The following is a 19,763-nucleotide window of genomic DNA, read 5'->3' on the forward strand; positions in this document are numbered from 1 at the left end:
ACCCCTCAAGTGGTAATCTTTCCCGTCAACACCACAGCTGCTGGAGACCAAGACATCCCATCTACCCTGTGTTCACTCCTCATTTCCAGTATGTGAACCTAAAAGTGGAAGCTGACCTTTAAAATCTCTTATTGTGAGTCAGAGCACTTCTAGAAAAGACACCTGCTGCTAGAGGAAGTAAGACTAGTTGACAAGCTGTTCTTTCTCAGTCATCACTTGCCAAGTCACAGCTTGTGCTTAAAAGTGAGTCTGATCTGCTGAATGAGTCAATATAAGGCCAAACTATCTCTAGAAGTCTGTACCCACTAGACTATTATAGTTTTCAGCTCAGTCTAAGTGCTAAATGAGGGATTGACGGGGATATGAGTGAAACAGCTGAGTAAACACATACTTCTGTTGCGACACATCAACTCCTGCCTCTGGCATGTGTTTATGTGAGTGTGGGAAGGGGGCCAAAGCATGGCATGAACAAGTATTTTTGACAAGCACACACACAAAGTAATGACGTGCCACACATGCACAGAGCCTGATCAGTCCTCAGAGGGGGATATGTGCTGTAAATGAACAAGACTTAACACCTGTTCTTTCTTAACTGCATGGCCTTTTGACCGTAAACCTGCAGACATGCTGATCTTTTTAGGTGTTAGTGCATGTTTTGATGTTTGATCTCTCCCCCTTTTACTGTAAAGGAGCCATTTAACTACTGGAACAAACTTTCTTATTATAGATCAGTGTCTGGCTAATTTTGCCCTCAAAGAGTTTCTGTTTTTACTTTCTTTGTCTGAATGACAACAGCCAGATGCACTGAGCTATCTCTCAGTACAGTTGGTGTTTTGACGTTGGATTTAATACGAGGGGCAGCCATTCACAGAGTACAATGCCTAAACTAAGGGCATGTCATGTGCCCAATGTGTGTATTGTGACAGCTGGCTATGCAGAACTGGAAATACTCTCTTGGATTTAACTCAAACAATCATCAACCACCAGCCCCCAACCATTCCCCTAAACCTCAACCCTCCCGTCAGTCCGAGCCCTGACTTTGCTGGGAAGCACACACACAACCACAGACACACAAACACAGGCTAGGTGCCAGCAGCTCCATCAAGCTGTGTCCATGTGTATCAGATTAGTGATCACAGCTTTGTGTCGGACAGCGCAGCATAAACGCACACACTAATGGATTGTGGAGCTCCGCTCTCCCTGTCACTCTTCTTCAGGGTGGTTATGATTTCTGCTACAGGTAGGATTGCTCGCTCACAAAGCAGATATTATACTGTAGCTTGTTTGGTTATGGAGATTTGCATGGTGTGCTTTGAATGTGTGAGGGCATAATCACATTTATATTTGATTTAGTGCCTCATAAATTACCTTAAGCAAATACACAACACTCGTCTAACTGCTCTATTATTTCAAACTTGAACAAACATTTTAAAGCTCCATTTAGGAAATATATAATGTAATTGAACCATCATTAATGCAAACAGATGATGTTGAAAAAGCAAAACCTGACAATAAATGAAAAAATTGATCATTTCTTTTAATCTATTTGTTTTTTTCTAGAAAGTGTTGCCATGGGGTAGGTGTCAAACCAAGTGTCTAACTCTGAAGAAAATGCCTTTTTATCAATATTCTTACCTGCAAAAAGTACCCACAGGAGCTTTAAGGATAATATAGCCCCTACTGTAATTATGTCCTGTTAATCAAGACTATTTTAAATCAACATTTAGCACAATCAAACAGTCATTATGATCACACCAGACTTAGAGAGTCTACTTTTGTCATCAGTCAATAAAATCTGTGTTGTTGCTAACAACAACACAGAATCAAGCCATGGTCATACCACTCTCTTTATCTGCTTTAGGACAGTTTTCTTCGAACTTTGAGCAAGTCATGTTTGTTAACAATATTGGCCCAGTGTAGAAATCCACAATGGAATTGGAAAAATTGAAGTTAATTAGGAACTTGACCAGCTGAAGACGAAAAATATGATGCGTTCAGGTAACCTCAGTAAATTAGACGACTGTATTCTATGTTGTGATATGTTCACATGTCACATAAAAATGGTAAAATTTTGTTTTTGATGAGGAACTTCAATGAATAGTGTGAATATGTGTTTATATTTGAGAGATATACAGTAGATGTGACAGACTGATTCATAGCTTTTTAACTCAAGCACCACTCCGCTAAGACCACTTGTAGTTTAATTATTTGCCCTTATTTTGTCTTTCCACCAAACTATAGAAAGTATCGACAGTGGTATCGATAAGGACTCAGATCAGCACTTTCAATATGCTGTACATAGAATTTAAAAAATAAAAATAAAACACTTGACAATAACAACCTTTAAAAATCTAAAAACATAAAAATATACTAAACAATTTTTTTAAATGCTGTGATTAATCATGATTAATCACAACATAGTGATGTGATTAACTTGATTAATTTTTTAAATCAAGTAACAGCACTATTTTCAAATAAACTAGTGACTCTAAATTGCCCATAAGTGTGACTTCTTTAATTGTCTCTGTATTTTGGGCCTGTGATTGAATGGCATCTAGTTCAGGGTTTACCCTGACTTTTGTTTGATGACAGCTGGGATGTAGGCCCCAGCCTCCCATGACCCCGAAACAGGAAGAGCATTGATCGATTGCATTTGGGGACTTGGACGGGAAGAGAGTTCCCCCATTGGTGCTTGAAGTTTTAAAAAAAACACGAGCATACATTAGTCAGCTGTTTTCATGAGACTTTTCCTGACCTGAGTTTTTCCTCTGCAGCATCGGCTCTCAACCTTGAAGGGGAACTTTTCAAAGATTTAATGAAAGGTTACAATAAGAATGTGCGGCCAATGGAAAATAGCGGTGACATCACTAAGGTCGACATCAAGATGACGCTCACCAACCTCATCTCTCTGGTGAGTGAGTGAGGGTCAGTCAGCTGAATTGATCCTGTCTCAGGAATAACATTTACCAACAGACTGTCTCTCCTCAGAACGAGAAGGAGGAAGCCCTTACAACCAGCGTCTGGATAGAATTGGTAACCTCACACATCTTTTCTGCTGGAATGTTGTTGATGATGATTTGGTAGGTTTTTATTAGAAACATGTAAAGCTAAACCCACAGAGTTCTACTGTATGTGTAGCAATGGTGTGACTACAGGCTCAGATGGGATCAGCCGCCCAGGTCTGCTCTGTATGGGAACATCACCTCTCAGTTACGGGTCCCGTCTAAAAGCATCTGGTTACCAGATATCATCCTGGAGAACAAGTGAGTGTGAAACATTGACTACAGTGCTGTGAAAAAAATATTTGTCCATTCCTGATTTTTGTCTTGCAGCATAACTCAAGTGTGCATGAGCTTGAGGTCACAAACTGATGGCCAGACATTCTCCGTCAGGATCTTCTAGTCGAGAGCAGAGTTATTAGTTCAGTCAATTCAGTTAAGTTGTCCAGATCCTGAAGCAGCAAAGTAGACCATCGCACTATTCCTGCCATGTTTGACTGTTGGTATGATGTCCTTTTTACAAAATGCTGTGCTAGTTTTACACCAGATATAACGATAAACACCTTCTAAAAAGTTTAACATGTGTATTTGTTAGTCCAGAGAATATTTTCCCAGAAGTCTTGGGCGTCATCGAGATAAGTTTTGGCAAATGTGAGATGAGGCTTTGTGTAATTTTGGTCAGCAGTGATGTTGGCCTTGGAATTCTCCCATGGATTCCATTTTTGCCCAATCTCTTTTTATTGTTGACTTATGAACTCTGACCTTAACTGAGGCCAGTGAGGCCTGCAGGTCTTTGGATGTTGTTCTGGGTTCTTTAATGACCTCCTGGATGTTGTCGATGCGCTCTTGGAATAATGTTGGTAGGTCAGCCACTCCTGGGAAGATTCACAGATGCTCATAGTTTTCTCCATTTGTGGACAGTGACTCTCAGCATGGTTAGCTGGAGTCCTAAAGCCTTAGAAACAACTTGGTTACCATTTCCAGACTAATGGATTTCAGTGTATTTGTTTGTCATCTGTTCTTGATTTTTTTTAGATCCCGTCATGATGTGTTGCATTTTTAGATCTTTTAGCCAATTTCACTTTGTCAGACAGGTTCTATTAGGTGATTTCCTGATTCAGCAACTCTGACGGTAATCAGGTCTGGGTGTGGTTAGTGAAACTGAACTCAGCTTTCCAAAAAATGTGGTTAATCACAGGAATTTATGATTTAACTTTTAACTTTTTCACATTGGACCAGATAGGTTTGGATGGCTTTTTCACTTAATAAATTACATCATCATTTAAAAACTGCATTTTGTATTTACTCAGGTTATCATTGTCTAATATCAAAATGTGTTAGATGATCTGAAAAATTTACGTTTGACACATGCAAAAAAATAGAAATCAGGATGGGTAAATACTTTCTCATGACACTCTACATAAGCAAGGATGACATGCCCTGTCTCCCTTTGTGTACAAAACTGAAGCCAAAATACCTCTGTGATATGCTTCAGCAAACTGCCCTCTTGATCTATTAGTTTTTGGCAGAATAGCTTCTTAAGTCAGTTTGAAGCAGACTCACTGGGTTGCTGAAAGACATGAATTAATTACAATTATAATAAGTAAAATAAGACCCAATATGAACCCTTATGGGACACCTTTAATCAAGTAATTGATTTTCTAATGTTGTTTCCATATTCCAGTACGTTTCATACATTTATTTAGTAGACTCTGGATCATAGAGACTTTAATTGGCAACTTTCTGTTTTGTCAGTGTGGACGGACAATTTGAGGTTGCACTTTTCTGCAATGCCCTGGTGTCTCCTGACGGCTGTGTGTACTGGCTGCCTCCTGCCATCTACCGCAGCGCTTGTACCATCACTGTCAACTACTTCCCCTTCGACTGGCAAAACTGCACCATGATCTTCCGGTGAGTGGAAGTCTTGCTTTCAAGACATCAGTGCATCGGACACTATGGTTCTTAACTTCAGTCCCCAAATTCTGTGAATGATCTGAAATTAAATCATCAAAAATGTGTAAATGTATGGTGGAGATATCTACTGTAGAATGCAGACATGACTAGCTCTAACCAGTAACATGACATTTACGTAGAAATCAATGATGGTTCTACAATGTATCATGATATTTTAGCACTATCATTTTAATGTTGTAGGGATGTAGTCTTAAAGAACCATAAGGTCTTGTTCATGCTTATTGTAGCTAAAAATAAAAGGGAGGCAAAAGTGTGTTTTCCTTCTAAACCTATAAAAAGAATCCATGGTTTCTAAAACAGGAACAAAGCTGCTTTTAATGAATGGTCTCTATTCACTGTGCTGTCATGTAAAGTGAATAGATGGTCGTGTTTGTTGTGGTGACGGACTGTTTGTGCTCTCCTGTGTTCAGCTCTCGGACTTACAGTGCCAACGAGATTGAGCTGGTTCTCAAAGAGGAGGACAACCACACACTGGAGTGGGTGGATATCGACCCAGAGGCTTTCACAGGCACAGTAACACACCTAAAATTGTTTGGATATAATGTCTTTCTGAAATCAAAACTGAATGAAATGTATCTGTTTTGTTGATAGAAAACGGAGAGTGGGTCATCAAGCACCGGCCGGCTAAGAAGGTGATCAACAGTCAGTTCACTAAAGATGAGCTGGAGCATCAGGAGGTCATCTTTTTCCTCATCATTCAGAGGAAGCCCCTCTTCTACATCATTAACATCATCGCACCATGTGTGCTCTTCTCCTCCCTCTGCCTGCTTGTCTTCTATTTACCTGCTAAAGGTCTTTTTCTCCTCTATGAGTATCTAACCATCATCTTTAATAGTAAGACATATATCGAGTAAACCATACAAACTGTGAAAGAAAATATGAAAATTTTCTCCAGACTTTCATGAAAAGTAGAGTACTTGTCCCATGAGGTCTGAATATGATCTGTTTTCATACCTCAACACTCTCATCACACTCAGTCTGAATCCTGCTTTTAATGTTGCAGCTGGTGGTCAGAAGTGCACGATGTCTATTGCCACTCTTCTGGGTCAGACTGTGTTCCTCTTCCTCATTGCTAAGAAGGTTCCAGAGACTTCAAAGGCGGTACCTCTTATTGGGAAGTAAGTGAATGAAATCTGAAAATTTCAAATCAGAGATTTGTACCAAAGAGCAAAAAGAGATGTGATTTCTGAACTTCTGGCTACAGGTATTTGATGTTTGTGATGTCAGTGACCACCATGGTGGTGATGAACTGCGTGATCGTCCTTAACGTCTCCCTCAGGACCCCAAACACTCACATATTGACAGACAAAGTGCGAAAGGTGAGGCAGTTGGTCAGCACAAACCAAATTAAACAAATATGAAGTCAACATGGGTCTGCTTGCTGCTGGATTACCCTCTGACCTCATGTCCTCTTTAGATCCTCCTCAACATCCTGCCTCGGATGCTGAGAATGCAGATGAAACCGTGGACACCAAACAGTGACAAAACCTCAGAATCAATAGGAAACGGTGACCCTCAGGCTACAGACAGGAACAGCTTGTTTCTGGTCCCCTGCAGACGGCGTAGCTCCATGAGCCTCATCAACAAGGCAGAGGAGTATTGCATGAGAACAGCTCGGTCTGAACTCATGTTCTCCAAACTCAAAGAAAGAAATGGACTGATGAAAACAGTGTTAGAGAAGCTGTGTAAGATTCTTAATTCTGTCTTTTACAATGCACTCAGGAAGTGTTCAGACACCCTTCATTTTTTTCAGTTTTATTATGTTGCAAAACTGAACAATCAGGGGAGAAGGGCCTTTGTAAGAGAGGTGACCAAGAACCTGATGGTCTGACTTTCCTCCAGAGATCCTGTGTGGAGATGGGTCAATTTCAAGAAGGACAACCATCACTGCAGCCCTCCACCAATCTGGGCTTACGACAGAGTGGCTCAAAAGAAGCCACTCCTCAGTGCAAAACATGTGTAAGCCCACTTGGAGTTTACACCTAAAAAAAGTACCTGAAGGACTTGCAGACTGTGAGGAATGGGATTCTCATCACCTGCCAATACCATCACAACAGTGAAGCATGGTGGTGGCAGCATCATGCTGTGGGGGTGTTTTTCACCAGCAGGGACTGGGAGACTGGTCAGAGTTGAGGGAAAACTCAATGGAAAGTACAGAGATATCATTGATGAAAACCTGTTTTGCAGAACTCAGGACCTTAGACTGGGACAGTTTTTTTCTTTTTATAATAATAAATTTGCAAAACATTATGAGGTACCGAGTGCAGATTACAGAGAGTAAAGAGGCTGCAGCATGACAACATTGAAAAGAGAGAATGGTGTCTGAATACTTTCTGACTGCACTGTATGCTGAGTGCAGTTTAAATTGTGTTTGCCGTTGTAACCAGAGATATCTGGTCTGTCTTGCTCACAGATGACGGGCTGGATGGGGGCACACCTGAGCAGATCACTGCCAGTCTGGCGAAGGCATCTCCACAGCTGAGGCAGTGTGTGGCCTCCTGTAAACACATCGCTGAGACTGCAAGGCAGCAAAACAACTTCCAGAATGTAAGCTTTCTCTACATTTTATTGGATTTAACAAGATGTCAGGGACCATATAACATAAGAAAAAAAATCTAAAAAAAAAACAAAAAAACAAAACAAAACAGGAATAACTGAAAAATAATACCAATTACAAGAAGCTTTAGAGTCCCATAGAAAAGTCATCAGATAAAGGAAGCTCAAAGGAGTATCAGGGTCACATTAAGGGGACAAAACTGAGTCAACATATTCCTAAAATCCTAAATGCAGAGATCTTCAAACAAATTCTGTGAAAACTCCCTTGATTTCAATTCTTTCATACTGTGTCTAAATCAGCATCTATAATCTCCATTTTTTTTCACCCCAGGAGAATGAAGAGTGGTTCCTGGTTGCCCGGGTGATAGACAGGGCCTGTTTTATCGTCATGTCATTGGTGTTTTTCATCGGCACCATTGGGATCTTCCTGATGGGTCATTTTAACAACCCTCCACTCTTGCCGTTCCCTGGAGATCCTAGGAAATATCTCCCTCCCATGGACAATCTAACTGACCCAACCCAGAGGGGCACTGGAGCAGAGTTTTTGTGGTGAGAGTCCTCAGATGAATGCCTTTAACTCAAGTGAAAATCTGTCAGTGATCTTTCACGGATGTTTGCCACACAGAGAGAAGATGCAGCTGTGTGTTTTATCTTCTGGTCAAGTGGATCTTTGGAATAACCCAATAAAACAAAGAAACTAAAAGCCTGACCTGGCTGATAAAGAATCAGCTGTACGGCTGTGTGGACGCCACATTTGCTCTGTGGTAACACTTTTTAGGAATCATCTGTGGCTAATGGTAGAGGTTTTAAATGTTGTGTTTAACAAAAATTCATTGCTGCTTCTTCTAACAGTTCACTGTTTGCTCCAAGGTCACTGTGTTAATGTTTTTTTTTTTCTATTAAATTAAAGGCAATTGTAAGGATGGCTCAGTGGGTTAGGCTCAAAAGGGAGTCAAACGCTCCAAAAAAAATGCAGTCCAGGTGAATTAATTTACAATGTAAAATGTGCAGTAGTATTTACAGTACAGGCCTCGAGAAAAATATAATGCTTAAAACTTGCAAAAAGAAGGAAAAATGTGAAAACAAAAGAAGACTGAGCTCTATACAATGCTCTGTTGCAGCTCTGCACACACTTTGTCTCGTTTGAAATGGCTCTCACCACCAACAGTTCTGACACCAACCACCAACTCCATCAAATCCTTTCCAATATATTATATATTAAATTGAGTACATAGAGGTCAAGATTTTTAACATTCAAACTGATTTTGATCAAATTGATTATATACACACATTTTGAATTTGATGCCAGTAACACATTACAAAAAGGTTGGGACTGAAGCACATTAGCTTTTCCTCTAACAACACTGGGGGACTAACTGCTGCTGTTTTCAATTGAATATACAGTGCTTAACAAATTTATTAGACCCCCACCAAAAGTAAGGTTTATGCCACAGCTGCCCTAAGTTAACAGCATTGGTAATCACCAAAATCTTTTTTTTATGTTTCTGCAATGGTTAATACACCAATATGTAGAAGCTCTTTAACCCAAGTGATATTTTTAATGCTAAAATATAATCATTATTGTTATCCATGAATTTTCAAATTTACTGATTTACAAAAAAACTGAAAAAATAGTAAAGCACATTATTATTTCTTGACTAATATGTCAAATTATAGTTATTTACTTGCATTACTGAACAGAAAAATGAGTTTGAGTGGTTGAATGTTATGCTTGATTAATTTCTGACTTCTCAGAAAAGCCCAGTGAGCCGGCTCAAATTTGGGTATAAAAAGGTGAATTCAGTTTGAAATTCCTCATTCCTGTTCAAAATGGTAAAAGGTGGAGAGCTCACTGAAAATGAAAGAGTCCGCATTAAAGCACTTCATGATGCTGGATGGTCTCTGAGACAAATATGACAGGTGGTCTAATAAATTTGTTAAGCACTGTAGGCAGAACAAAATTAGAAAATATCTGTACTTTTATTTATTCATATTTTAAAACACATCCAAATGTTTCTTGGAATCTGGATTGGTACATTATTAAAGGAAACCTGAGACTTTATTGAGATATCTGTGTTTTTTAAATAAAAGTTTGGTGATGTTCAATAAAAACAAAGACTATTAACAGAATTTGTAACGTTTCTGTCTTGTGTCATCAATTTAACACCTTAATTTTACTTATTATCATTAAATCACTTTCCCTGTTCATTTGATGGAATACTGTTTCACTGCTGGAGTGATTATATTGTTAACACAATTTGACTAAAATACCAAAATTGTATTAAAGAAAAAAAAAATCTTTTTTGGACTCATAGAGAGAGCACCAACACTCCCAAAGCTACCACCAAAACACAGACCCGCTGCTTGGTCCCCCACCTCTGGAAGCGGGATTTCAATTACATGGCTGAGCGCTGCCTTTCTAAGCCAACAAAAGGCAGATCCGGCTGGTTGGGATGGAAACAGAGACAGGGGCAGAGACAGACTCAGGAGGGGGGTGGGGGGCAGAGGGGCAAGCTGTCCAGACACAAACACACTTAAAAAGCCAAGAATCGTTATGTGAATATTCACACAAACACACTGAGGTGGTATGGATGTCTGCTCTTTGAGCCTCCCGTGGATGTTGTCTGTACTCTTCACCCTTAGATCACCAGTCTGATCGTACATGGAGGTTGACCACTGATGGTAAGCACAAGTTAAGATTTACTGCTCTGTTTTTCTCTCTAAGCTCTGCTGGTTCTGGTTTTATAAGAAAGGTTTAATGATGCAGAAGTTTGAAAATGTGCACTCACACCCTAACCCTTTGTGGGAAAAAACAGTGAGGTCTCTGTGGACCCTGTATCATCTTCATTGTTTATGAATTCATTGGATGTTTGTATTATTACCACAGAATTGCACCTGCTGCTAGGAGTCTGTAAAGTAAAGTTGTTTTTTTCATCTTATTTAAGTGTTATTAATATTGTTTCAATAATAGTTATTCAAGACAAGAAAAATGTTATTGACCCAATGCAGATTTTTGGTACGTTTAAAACAAGATGGTCAGCATAACTACTTGACTTTTTAAACTGTATTTTTACACTGTTTCTAGCTGAAAGGTAAGATTTTTAAATTCATCAATTTATCTATTTTTTAGATTTTAACTTTTGAAAAAACTTCTCCTTAAAACATGTACATTTCTGGCTGTCCTGGACAACCTGCTAGATATTTAATTCTCATTTCCTTTTTTAAGATTTCTTTAAGGCTTTTTTATGCCTTTACTGGAGATACAGGGCAATGGATAGAGTCAGATATCAGGTAGAGAGTGCTGTGAATTACATACTAGAAATGAGCCACAGGTCAGATCTGAACCCAGGCTGCCCTCTTCGAGGACAACAGCGTAACTGACATGTTTAAAGGTCACATATTAGGCAAAATACACTTTTTCAGGGTTTTCTAATTGATTTATGTGCCCCTGGCCTGCCCACAGTCCTCCCAAGAATTAGAAAAATCCATTCCCTCCCCCCTCTCTTTCTCTACCTTTCAGAAAATGTGTGCTGAAACAAGTCGTTCCCAGATTTTCCCCTCATGATGGCTAAAGCAATGTTTAGTGTTTTGTTTAGTTGGGTTGTCTAAACTACTTGGTAATTGAAGGAATAAAGCCATAAACTTAATTTGAGTGACAAATTCAGCTGGTCAGGTTGGTTTCTGACCGTTTGTTTTTAAAAAGTTGAAGAAGGTCAGTAAAACATCAGAATTTAGAGAGAGGAAATTCTGGATGCAGACTGGAAGCTGCATGTCCCAGCAGATGGTCAAAGATTGTGATTTGCTGAGGTAGAAGAACACACAGTCGAATGTTGCTTTGCAAAATAGTGCCAAACACAGAGGCTTTCTGAGTGAAAAAAAAAAAAACACTTCAAAAACTTTTGATAGAGTGTACAGTAGAGCCAGCATTCTTTCTTGGCCCATTTTTAACCTTAAACCTGCTCAATTCCAGGGAGAATCTGTACCCATTACACCACTGTACAACATAGCTTCCTTGCTGGTTCCCCAAAAAGTGATGGGGCATTTAACATAAATATTGACAAGTAGGGTAAACAATGCACTGCTAAACTGTTGAAAAGAGAGAGATGGAAATTAAACAAACTTTCAAAAATAATTTCAGAGCCTGTAATAGTATTATTAAGATCAAGTTTTAATTCCACATTGGTTGTATAGCCAGATATATGGAAGCCCATTTCTGCCAAAAAAGAAAGAAAAAAATGTGAAATTCTAAGTCTTAATTATGAGATATAAAGTTGAAATTATGAGATAAAAAAACTTGATTATGGGAAAAAAAAGTTGAAATTAATTCTGAGATAAGAAGTCAAAAATATGAAATAAAAAGTAAAAAAAAAGAGATAAAAAAATCACAATAATGTGATAAAAGTCGAAATTATGAGATACATTTTTTTTAAAAAGGCATAATTATTATTTTTATCTCATAATTTTGACTTTTTATCTCATGATTTTGACTGCGTTTCTCATAATTAGACTTTTTATCACATATTTAGGACTTTATTATCTCATTATTTCGACTTTGTTCCTCATAATTGACTTTTTATCTCATAATTATGATTTTTTTGTCTCATAATTATGACTTTTTATCTCATTATTTCGACTTTTGATCTCATTATTTCGACTATGAATCTCATAAGTATGACTTCACATTCTTTTTCTTTATTGCCTAACTTCCACATTTTTCTTTTTAAAGTGGCGTAAATAGGCTTCCATACAGATGTAAGTTGTTATTCTTCTGTAAAAAATGGGGTATTGGTGTATCCAAACACAATATATCTGTGAGTCCAGTGTTAGTGTATTTTCCTTTTTAACCTGCCTTTTCATTTCATTTCATTTTCATTCTTGTTGTTCTGTTTTCAAATTGTTGCCACAAATGACTTATTGGTAAGCCCCAAAGGGATAAATTAAAAGCCTCATTAAGTAGATCACAGATATAATTAATGGAGAAATAAAGGGTAAATAAATAATTATCATTAACTTGTTTATCCACACAAACTTCATGTCTTCCCTATATAAGTCATTTTGGCCATCAATAGAAAATCTGCCTCCCCTGTATGCAGAGATAAGATTGTTATGACCAGGATAAAGTCAGCCCTTTTTTTTAGCTGCTAATGATTTAATCTGCTTATCTAAATATCTATAGCATACGTATTTGTTGAACTGAGTTCATAAAGAAAATAAGAACTTTTTTATTTACAGTTAATTTCACCTGAAACTGAAAACATGATTAGATGCAAGTGTAAAACATGCCTTTGCAACAGTCTAATGTTTTACCCATTAATTTATCGTTTGTATTATACATTCTCAGTTTTGTACCATGTCAGCCGTGACCAATCAGCCTCTTCCCTTCAGTGGACTTGAGCGGGAAAAGCACATCCAGATGATCTTCAGAGCTTTCCAGAACCGTTGTGAGCGCTCATGTCAGTGCCACACCCACTCACCTGGACCCAAACCCCACCCACCACCTCCAGCCTGGGATGAGCAGCTATCAGGTCTAAATCAAGGGAGGAAAGTAGAGAACATCTTCTTCATACAGCCACCGGGTAAAGTAGAAGAGCAGCGTCCTGGAGGAGCTGCAGGATCGAACATCCTGTCTGTGCTGGAAACAGTCAGTCACATTCACATCACCGCCAGACCAGAGCTGCAAGGTGAGCTGGGAAGTGATGGCTTGCTTTTTGTTTTCTGTGTGTACCTGTGTTAGGCCTGTCTAACAGGACTATGCATCATCATTGTAGGTCCTCAGTGTGTTCCCAGGAGAGTCTACAGCATCGCCACAGGAGGCAGCAGGTCACAGTTATTTGTGGCTGTGGAAGGTACCTGTCCCTGTTCAGCAACACATCATCATCCCATCTACATCAAATATTTAAAAAGTGAATAATTTTCTGATGTCTCACCACTATCTGTCTTTGATATCTCCCTCCTGTCAGAGAGTTCTTGTGTGTGCCTCCAGTGCTGCGGTCCAGCTCGAGCTTGCACCTTGCAAGGCTTTGACTGCCAAGGCCACCCAGTCTTTAATTTTGAAAGGCCTCTCAGGGTGGACGCCTGCTGCCTGGGCTGCTGCCTGATGGAAATGAAGGCCTACGTGCCTCAGAAACATCTCATTGGCACTGTTTATCAGAGGTGAGACTGATAGAATCTCCTAGTAATGTACTTAAATAGGATATGGAGGAATTTTTAAGAATTCTGAAAAAAATAGTCTGGAGGTGATTCACTTGAGGACAGAGGACAGTTTTTAAAATAGAGACTGGGGTGAATGTATTGAATGAACAAAAGGCTATGTTACAATAACTAATGGACAGATCCTCAAGTAATATAACATGGTAGCAACTTTAGCATTAATAAAATTAGGTAATTTACTTATAATATCAGTACTGGCTATTTTTGTGTTAATAGCTCATATATGGTGTTTCAATGATAAGGATTAATTAATCAGAATTGAACTGAATGAATTGTGTAGAAAGCACATTAGTTATAAGGATGTCATCTACTACAATATTAGATGTGCTGTAAAAAAAATCTCTAAACTAAGACCAAAATAAGTTTAAAGTTTCTCTGATGTTCAGTGATAACTTGCCAGACTTTAAACAATGAGACAATTTACCCACTTCTTTATTTTTCAAATTCATAACAGTGCCGAGATGTTTACAAGAGTTGAAGACATTTGTGTCATCTGCATAAAGTATTTCAGACAAGTTATCTGAGATGTCATTAAAGTGTGTAAAAATAAGCAAGAATATGGAAAGACACATAGACTTAGTTCCACTGTTAGACACAAACAGTTGTTTATCTTTAAGGCAACCGGTGAACTAATTTAACATTGCAACACCGATGAATTGCCCTGATTACATATCTGTCATCAGGCTAATCCATCTTGAAAAGGTCCAATCCACAATGTTTGTTCTGAACCAAACTTGAGTTTGGACCAGTGTTAATTTAGTCGACTAAAACTATGACTAAAAATGTTCGTCGATAGCCTTTTTTCCATGACAAAAATTAGACTAAGACTAAAAAAATAGATCTGTGATGACTAAACTGCCAAAAACTAAGTTTAGTTTTTAGTCAAGATGACTAAAACTAGACTAAATTCTAGTTTTCATCAAACATTCAATCCGTGATATTTCTCCATTGTGGGTAAATCTGTCAAAAAAACAGTGCAGCTGTAGCTATTCTGCCTCTCAGCTGTAGAGAGAAGGGACCTCGGGTTAGGGAATAAGTGACTGCAGTGACTGCTGCCTAGTGTGGTGGTCAGCTTAGATGTAGTTTCAGAATAGTGACAATTTTATTAGGACTGGACCACGTTCAGGGGGTGAATATTTATGCAGTTGTTATTTTACATGATAAATATTTGAAGAGTTCATTTGCAAACACAGTGAAATGCATTCTGGTTAATAATGAGCTGAGAGTTAAAATTAACACTTTCAATTGAGCTGTCTTCTGATCTAAAATCTATTTTGGTGCAAAATCAGATAAAGCCTGTGGGAAACTGGGTCAAAGTTATCTGTTTTATCAAATTTTTTTATTGCCATTACTCCGTAGAAATCTATTTTTACTTCAACATTGAAATTTTTTATTTATTTATTTTTTGGTCATAAAAGCCAAACTATATTGACCATGGAGGATTTATAAAATTAGTATTTTAACATGCATAATTCCTGCTTACTAATAAATAATTTAAAATATCTTCATTGACTTAAACTAAATATTTTTGTAGAAAAAGTGTATTTTGCACAATATGCTACTGAAAAGTTCAAACACAGTATGTCTCTTTCTATCACTAGCTTTGTAAGCCTTGTTTATAAGAATCGTTCAGGTTCAAACCCTTTCCACTTGTCGATATTTGCTGGTTAATATTAGTGTGTAATAGTACATGACTTGTGTGTTATCCTGAATGCAACTTACAGGCTATCTAATGGGCCAGAATCATCAGTCATATAAAGATGAGTGTCATCAGCATAGTGACAGATGTTTTTGCTGATTCTTCAACGAGATTTCCCTGTAGCTATATGTACAAGGGAAAAAATGAAGTACCAACATCTGAACCCTGAGGAACACCACAATTAATCTTTTGGCACTGAGAAGATCATTCATCAAAACTGCATTATCACTCTGAGACCCTTTTCCTGAGATATATGGCTATTAAATCAGAGATGGACAACAGATTTTGCTTGTATTGTTTACAGAATCAGAAAAAAATCAGACACTGGTGTGTTCCATTATGTTCTGATGGAAAAGTTGTCTTAGTTTTTACATGTAGTTTTTAAGTTTTTTGGTATATGGATATATGAAGCCTGATAATCCTTTGATTTCCAACAACATAGTACTGTACCAACAATTTTAATACCCCACATTCTCAGACTGAATTATTTTTTTCCTTTATAAGTCCCTGGCCACCTTTAGCCTGGCTGAAAATGCCAGGGTCTATCTGTAAATAGCACTAAGAGCCTTCATTGCTCCACCCAGTCGGGTGTAGTCTAAACCTGGGACAGTTTGAAAACACAAAACAGCTGTCTGCGCAGAGACATGCCAGCAGAGCTGCCCAGGACTGAAGGGAAGGAATGTACTGTCTTTCCTGATGGGAATGTTGGCTAATGGGAGGGATGACAAAACAAAATACTTCCTTCTATGTGTGGCCTAAATCTGACTCTGGGGTTAGATGGTGTGCCTTTGTGTTTCAAATTTAGAGTTCTCCAAAAGCAACGCTCGATGAAGTCCAATTACAGCCGACCTGGCAGAGGTTTGGGTGGCCAGAGATCTACTTGGTATAAATATTCTCTCAGTTGTGCTCGAATAAAGCATGCCCCAATTTGAACTCCTCCGACACCAAGCTAACAATGGTTTTGGTGCTGCAGAATCATGACAGCTGAAAATGTGATCAACCAAGCATCAAGGCCGGGCTGGGCTAGTGTGTGAAGAACTGGCCAGTGGATCTGATAGGTTGGTTGTTGCGTGATTACGTAAGAAACTATATTAAGCTGTGTGTTGGCTGTTTTTTAAAGGTGGAGCATGTTCACTCCTTTGCTGGAGTTGTGTGATTCAGATGGAGCATCTGGCATCAGTATTCAGGGATCATGCTGTCCAAACCGTTGCCTCTCCAACCAGCAATTCCAGGTAAACACATTCAAGAAAACCAAAAACTAAACAGGTATATCTAGAAGACTACATCATTTTTTGAATGTGGTTTTAATTAAACTTAGATTGTGTCCAGTGTCGGTGAGAAAATTGGCACAATATGGAAGAAGTGGCGAGGCTTCAATGAGGAGCACAACATGGACCATGAATATTTTGGGTTGGAGGGTGAGTAAGAAAATGGGAATTGAAGCTTAGAGGCAAAAACAAAGTCTAGTTAAATTAATATGTCATTGTAGACAGGACTGCCTACAGAATTTGCCGGGTCCCTGAATAACCCAGAGAATGGGCCCTCTCCAGCTGTGATTTATCGATATAAATGCATGTGTGTTTTAACAGTAGCACTGGTGCTAACATCCTGGCTAACAGTTACCTCATTTTGGAGCTGAAAATGTGTGGTGGTTTTGTTCATTCTTTTTGCCACATTAACACATTTTTGCTACTTTTAGCCCATTTTCAACACTGTTGTGCCAAATCTATTTGGGTGTTTTGTCCTTTTTTGCCACATTGAACTCATTTGTGACACTTAGCATCAGTTTTAGCTGTTTTTCACTGTTTTTACCACTGTTTTACCACTTTATGCCAATTTTTGTTTTTTCCTGCCGATTTTTGCCACTCATTTGCCTCTGTACACATTTGCCACTGTATGCTGATTTTGCCTGTTGTTGATGTCTATTTGGCGCTAACCCATTTTGCTAAATTTGGCCAATTAGTGCTACTTTTAACCAATTTTTGCTACTTTTAGCCCATTTTTGCCACGGTTTTGCCACTTTAGAGTATTAACCCATGTTGCTGTTTTTTCCGTTTTGCCACTTTTAACTTTTTTTGCCACTTCACATCAATTTTTGCTGTTTTCTCCCTTTTCGCCCATGATTTACCATTTAACACCCATTTTGGCAAATCTGCACTCTTTTTACCACTTTTTCCCACTTTTGGTTTTCACTTTAATCCCACTTTGCCAAATTCTGCCAAATTGGTTTGACACTTTTTACCCATTTTTGCAACCATTAAGCTGTTTTTATGCCCATTTTGCTGCTCATTCTTGGCACTTTTATCCCATTTTTGCCACTTTTTTGCATTATTTAATGAATTTTTACCTAGTTTTGATGCATCCAATCTGCAACTTTTCACCTGTCGGCAACTAAGTTGACAGTTTTGAACCATTTTTGACACTTTTTGGCCACTTTCATCCCATTAATGTCACTTTAAGACCACTGTTTTTGCCTCTTTTATTTATTTTCATTAAAGTTGTCTCAGTTTTTTTCTGCTTTATTCTCCTGCATCCTGATGCTTTTCGAACATCATGGCTTAGCTTTTAAAGTCCTTTCCCCTAAATGGTTTAGTTCAGTGTGCATCCACATTGTAAACATCACCAATAAAAAGGTAAGACTGTTATAAGAAAAGGTGTTTCTGGTTTTTAAGGCTATATTTGTATTATATTTGTAAAAATATTTTTGGCTTTGATAAGAGTGATTATAATTCAGGTTAAAAAGATAAAGATATCACAGCTTAACTTTACAATGGACCATGATTTTGCTGACACCGGTGGGCTCCAAATTTGGCTTGGGCCCCAGAAAGATCTCCCTTTTATTCCCCCCTTTTGGATGGCCTTGACAACTAACTCCTAATGTTTTTTCTTTCCATCTATGTAACTCCTCTAGTGCCACTGAATATGGAAGCACACACCAAACTGCTGCTGCTGGCTGCTACTTTTTTGTTGGTGAGATGGCTTTACAGTTTCTTGTCCTATTGTAAAACCTTTGCCTTCTGTGAAAACAGGCTTGTGATTGAATCACTGTAATAAACTTAACTGTTTTACTGATTTCTTTACAGAATCACATGTTCTTTGAAATGAGCTGATCAATAAGAAGCATCAGTCAAGAACAAGATAAAAGTGCAAAATGCCAAAAAAAAAAAAAAAAAAAAAAAAAAAGAAAAGAAAAAAACCTGCAATTCCTCCTATATCCACTTGAGGCTTGCCTCAACAGTGACTCAGTCCTTAAAGAGCACCTACCAACAAGCATGTTTGAAGCAGCAATAAGACAACAGGATTAACACTATCTGGACAAAAGTATTTATCCAACTGAATATTACACCAAGAGGTATTGTAGTAACGTTGTATTTAAGTATCTCAATATGGAGTTGGCCCCCTTTTGTATCTGTAACAGCCTCCACTCTTCTTGGAAGGCTTGCCACAAGATTTTGGAGTGTTTTGTGGAAATTTACTGTAAACCCTTTCATTCTGTAGAGCATTTTTATGAGGTCAGGTACTGATGTTGAACAAGAAGGCCTGGCTCACAATCTCTGTTCTAGTTCATCCCAAAGGTGCTCGATAGGGTAGAGGTCAGGTCTCAGTAAAGTTCTTCCCCACCAAACTTGCTTGCTTTGTGCCTTAGGGCACAGTCATGTTGAAATAGAAAAAGGCCTTCCCCAAACTGTTGCCTCAAAGTTGGAAGCGTATCATTGTCCAAATGTCTTGATATGCTGAAGCATTAAGACTGCCCTTCAATGGAGATAAGGGGCCTAGATCCCAAACATGAATCCTTAGAAGGTGGGTTCCCAAATAATGTGAGAAGTCAAGTTGATTTCATCTAGTACAGGCTTTTTTTTTTAGATTTATAAAAGAAAATGACAGAACCAGCTTTAGCAGCAGATGCATATTTGACATTTATTGCTATAATCCATCAGGGGTACATCCAGCAGTGCTTCTTCACTTCTGATATACACCTGCACCCATCATCACACCACCAAATAGCGCAGCATTACAGTTTTTCAACAATGTTGTCTTTCTTTACACCGTTCCAAAAACTGCTCCCCAAGAATTGATAAAAACTGTAACAGACCCCGACCCCAGTTTCATTTCTTTTACTACAAAATGTTAAAAGGAGTGAAGGTCAGTGTTTGAGGACTCGTACACTTTTGCTGAGGAGGTTAAAGCAGAGCACGTCCCTCAGATTCATTCAAGATGGGGAAAAGCACAGAAGGAAACTGGTTCGGGTCAGGCTCGAGGCCAGGCACAGTGATAGAGGCAGCTTGGCAGTCCTTTCTGAAGATCCAGGTTAAACAACCTTCTGC

The 19,763-nt window shown here is 38.5% G+C and overlaps 2 protein-coding genes across 3 annotated transcripts; both read left to right on the forward strand.

The window, feature by feature from the left end:
• The first annotated feature begins 1,044 nt into the window (after positions 1–1,044).
• On the forward strand, positions 1,045–9,015 carry chrng (cholinergic receptor, nicotinic, gamma). Of its 2 annotated transcripts, XM_041803790.1 has the most exons (13): positions 1,045–1,240; positions 2,775–2,911; positions 2,989–3,033; positions 3,139–3,263; positions 4,755–4,910; positions 5,384–5,481; positions 5,565–5,765; positions 5,977–6,091; positions 6,178–6,292; positions 6,391–6,658; positions 7,387–7,520; positions 7,861–8,078; positions 8,155–9,015. In XM_041803790.1, coding segments are annotated over exons 1-13 (1,677 nt in total). In that variant the 5' UTR covers positions 1,045–1,176; the 3' UTR covers positions 8,156–9,015. The 2 variants fall into 2 exon arrangements, with proteins under 2 accessions (XP_041659724.1, XP_041659723.1); XM_041803789.1 differs by having other exon boundaries at positions 7,861–9,015.
• Positions 9,016–10,115: 1,100 nt separating this feature from the next.
• LOC121520653 (phospholipid scramblase 1) lies at positions 10,116–19,686 on the forward strand. Its single transcript, XM_041804211.1, has 8 exons — positions 10,116–10,211; positions 12,871–13,210; positions 13,298–13,375; positions 13,490–13,682; positions 16,559–16,670; positions 16,757–16,856; positions 18,350–18,408; positions 18,522–19,686. The coding sequence occupies exons 2-8, from the start codon at positions 12,880–12,882 to the stop codon at positions 18,546–18,548; spliced, it is 900 nt and encodes a 299-aa protein (XP_041660145.1). The 5' UTR covers positions 10,116–10,211; positions 12,871–12,879; the 3' UTR covers positions 18,549–19,686.
• The last annotated feature ends 77 nt before the right edge of the window (positions 19,687–19,763 follow it).

This window comes from Cheilinus undulatus, linkage group 13 (genome assembly GCF_018320785.1).
Source record: "Cheilinus undulatus linkage group 13, ASM1832078v1, whole genome shotgun sequence".
Classification (NCBI taxonomy): domain Eukaryota; kingdom Metazoa; phylum Chordata; class Actinopteri; order Labriformes; family Labridae; genus Cheilinus; species Cheilinus undulatus.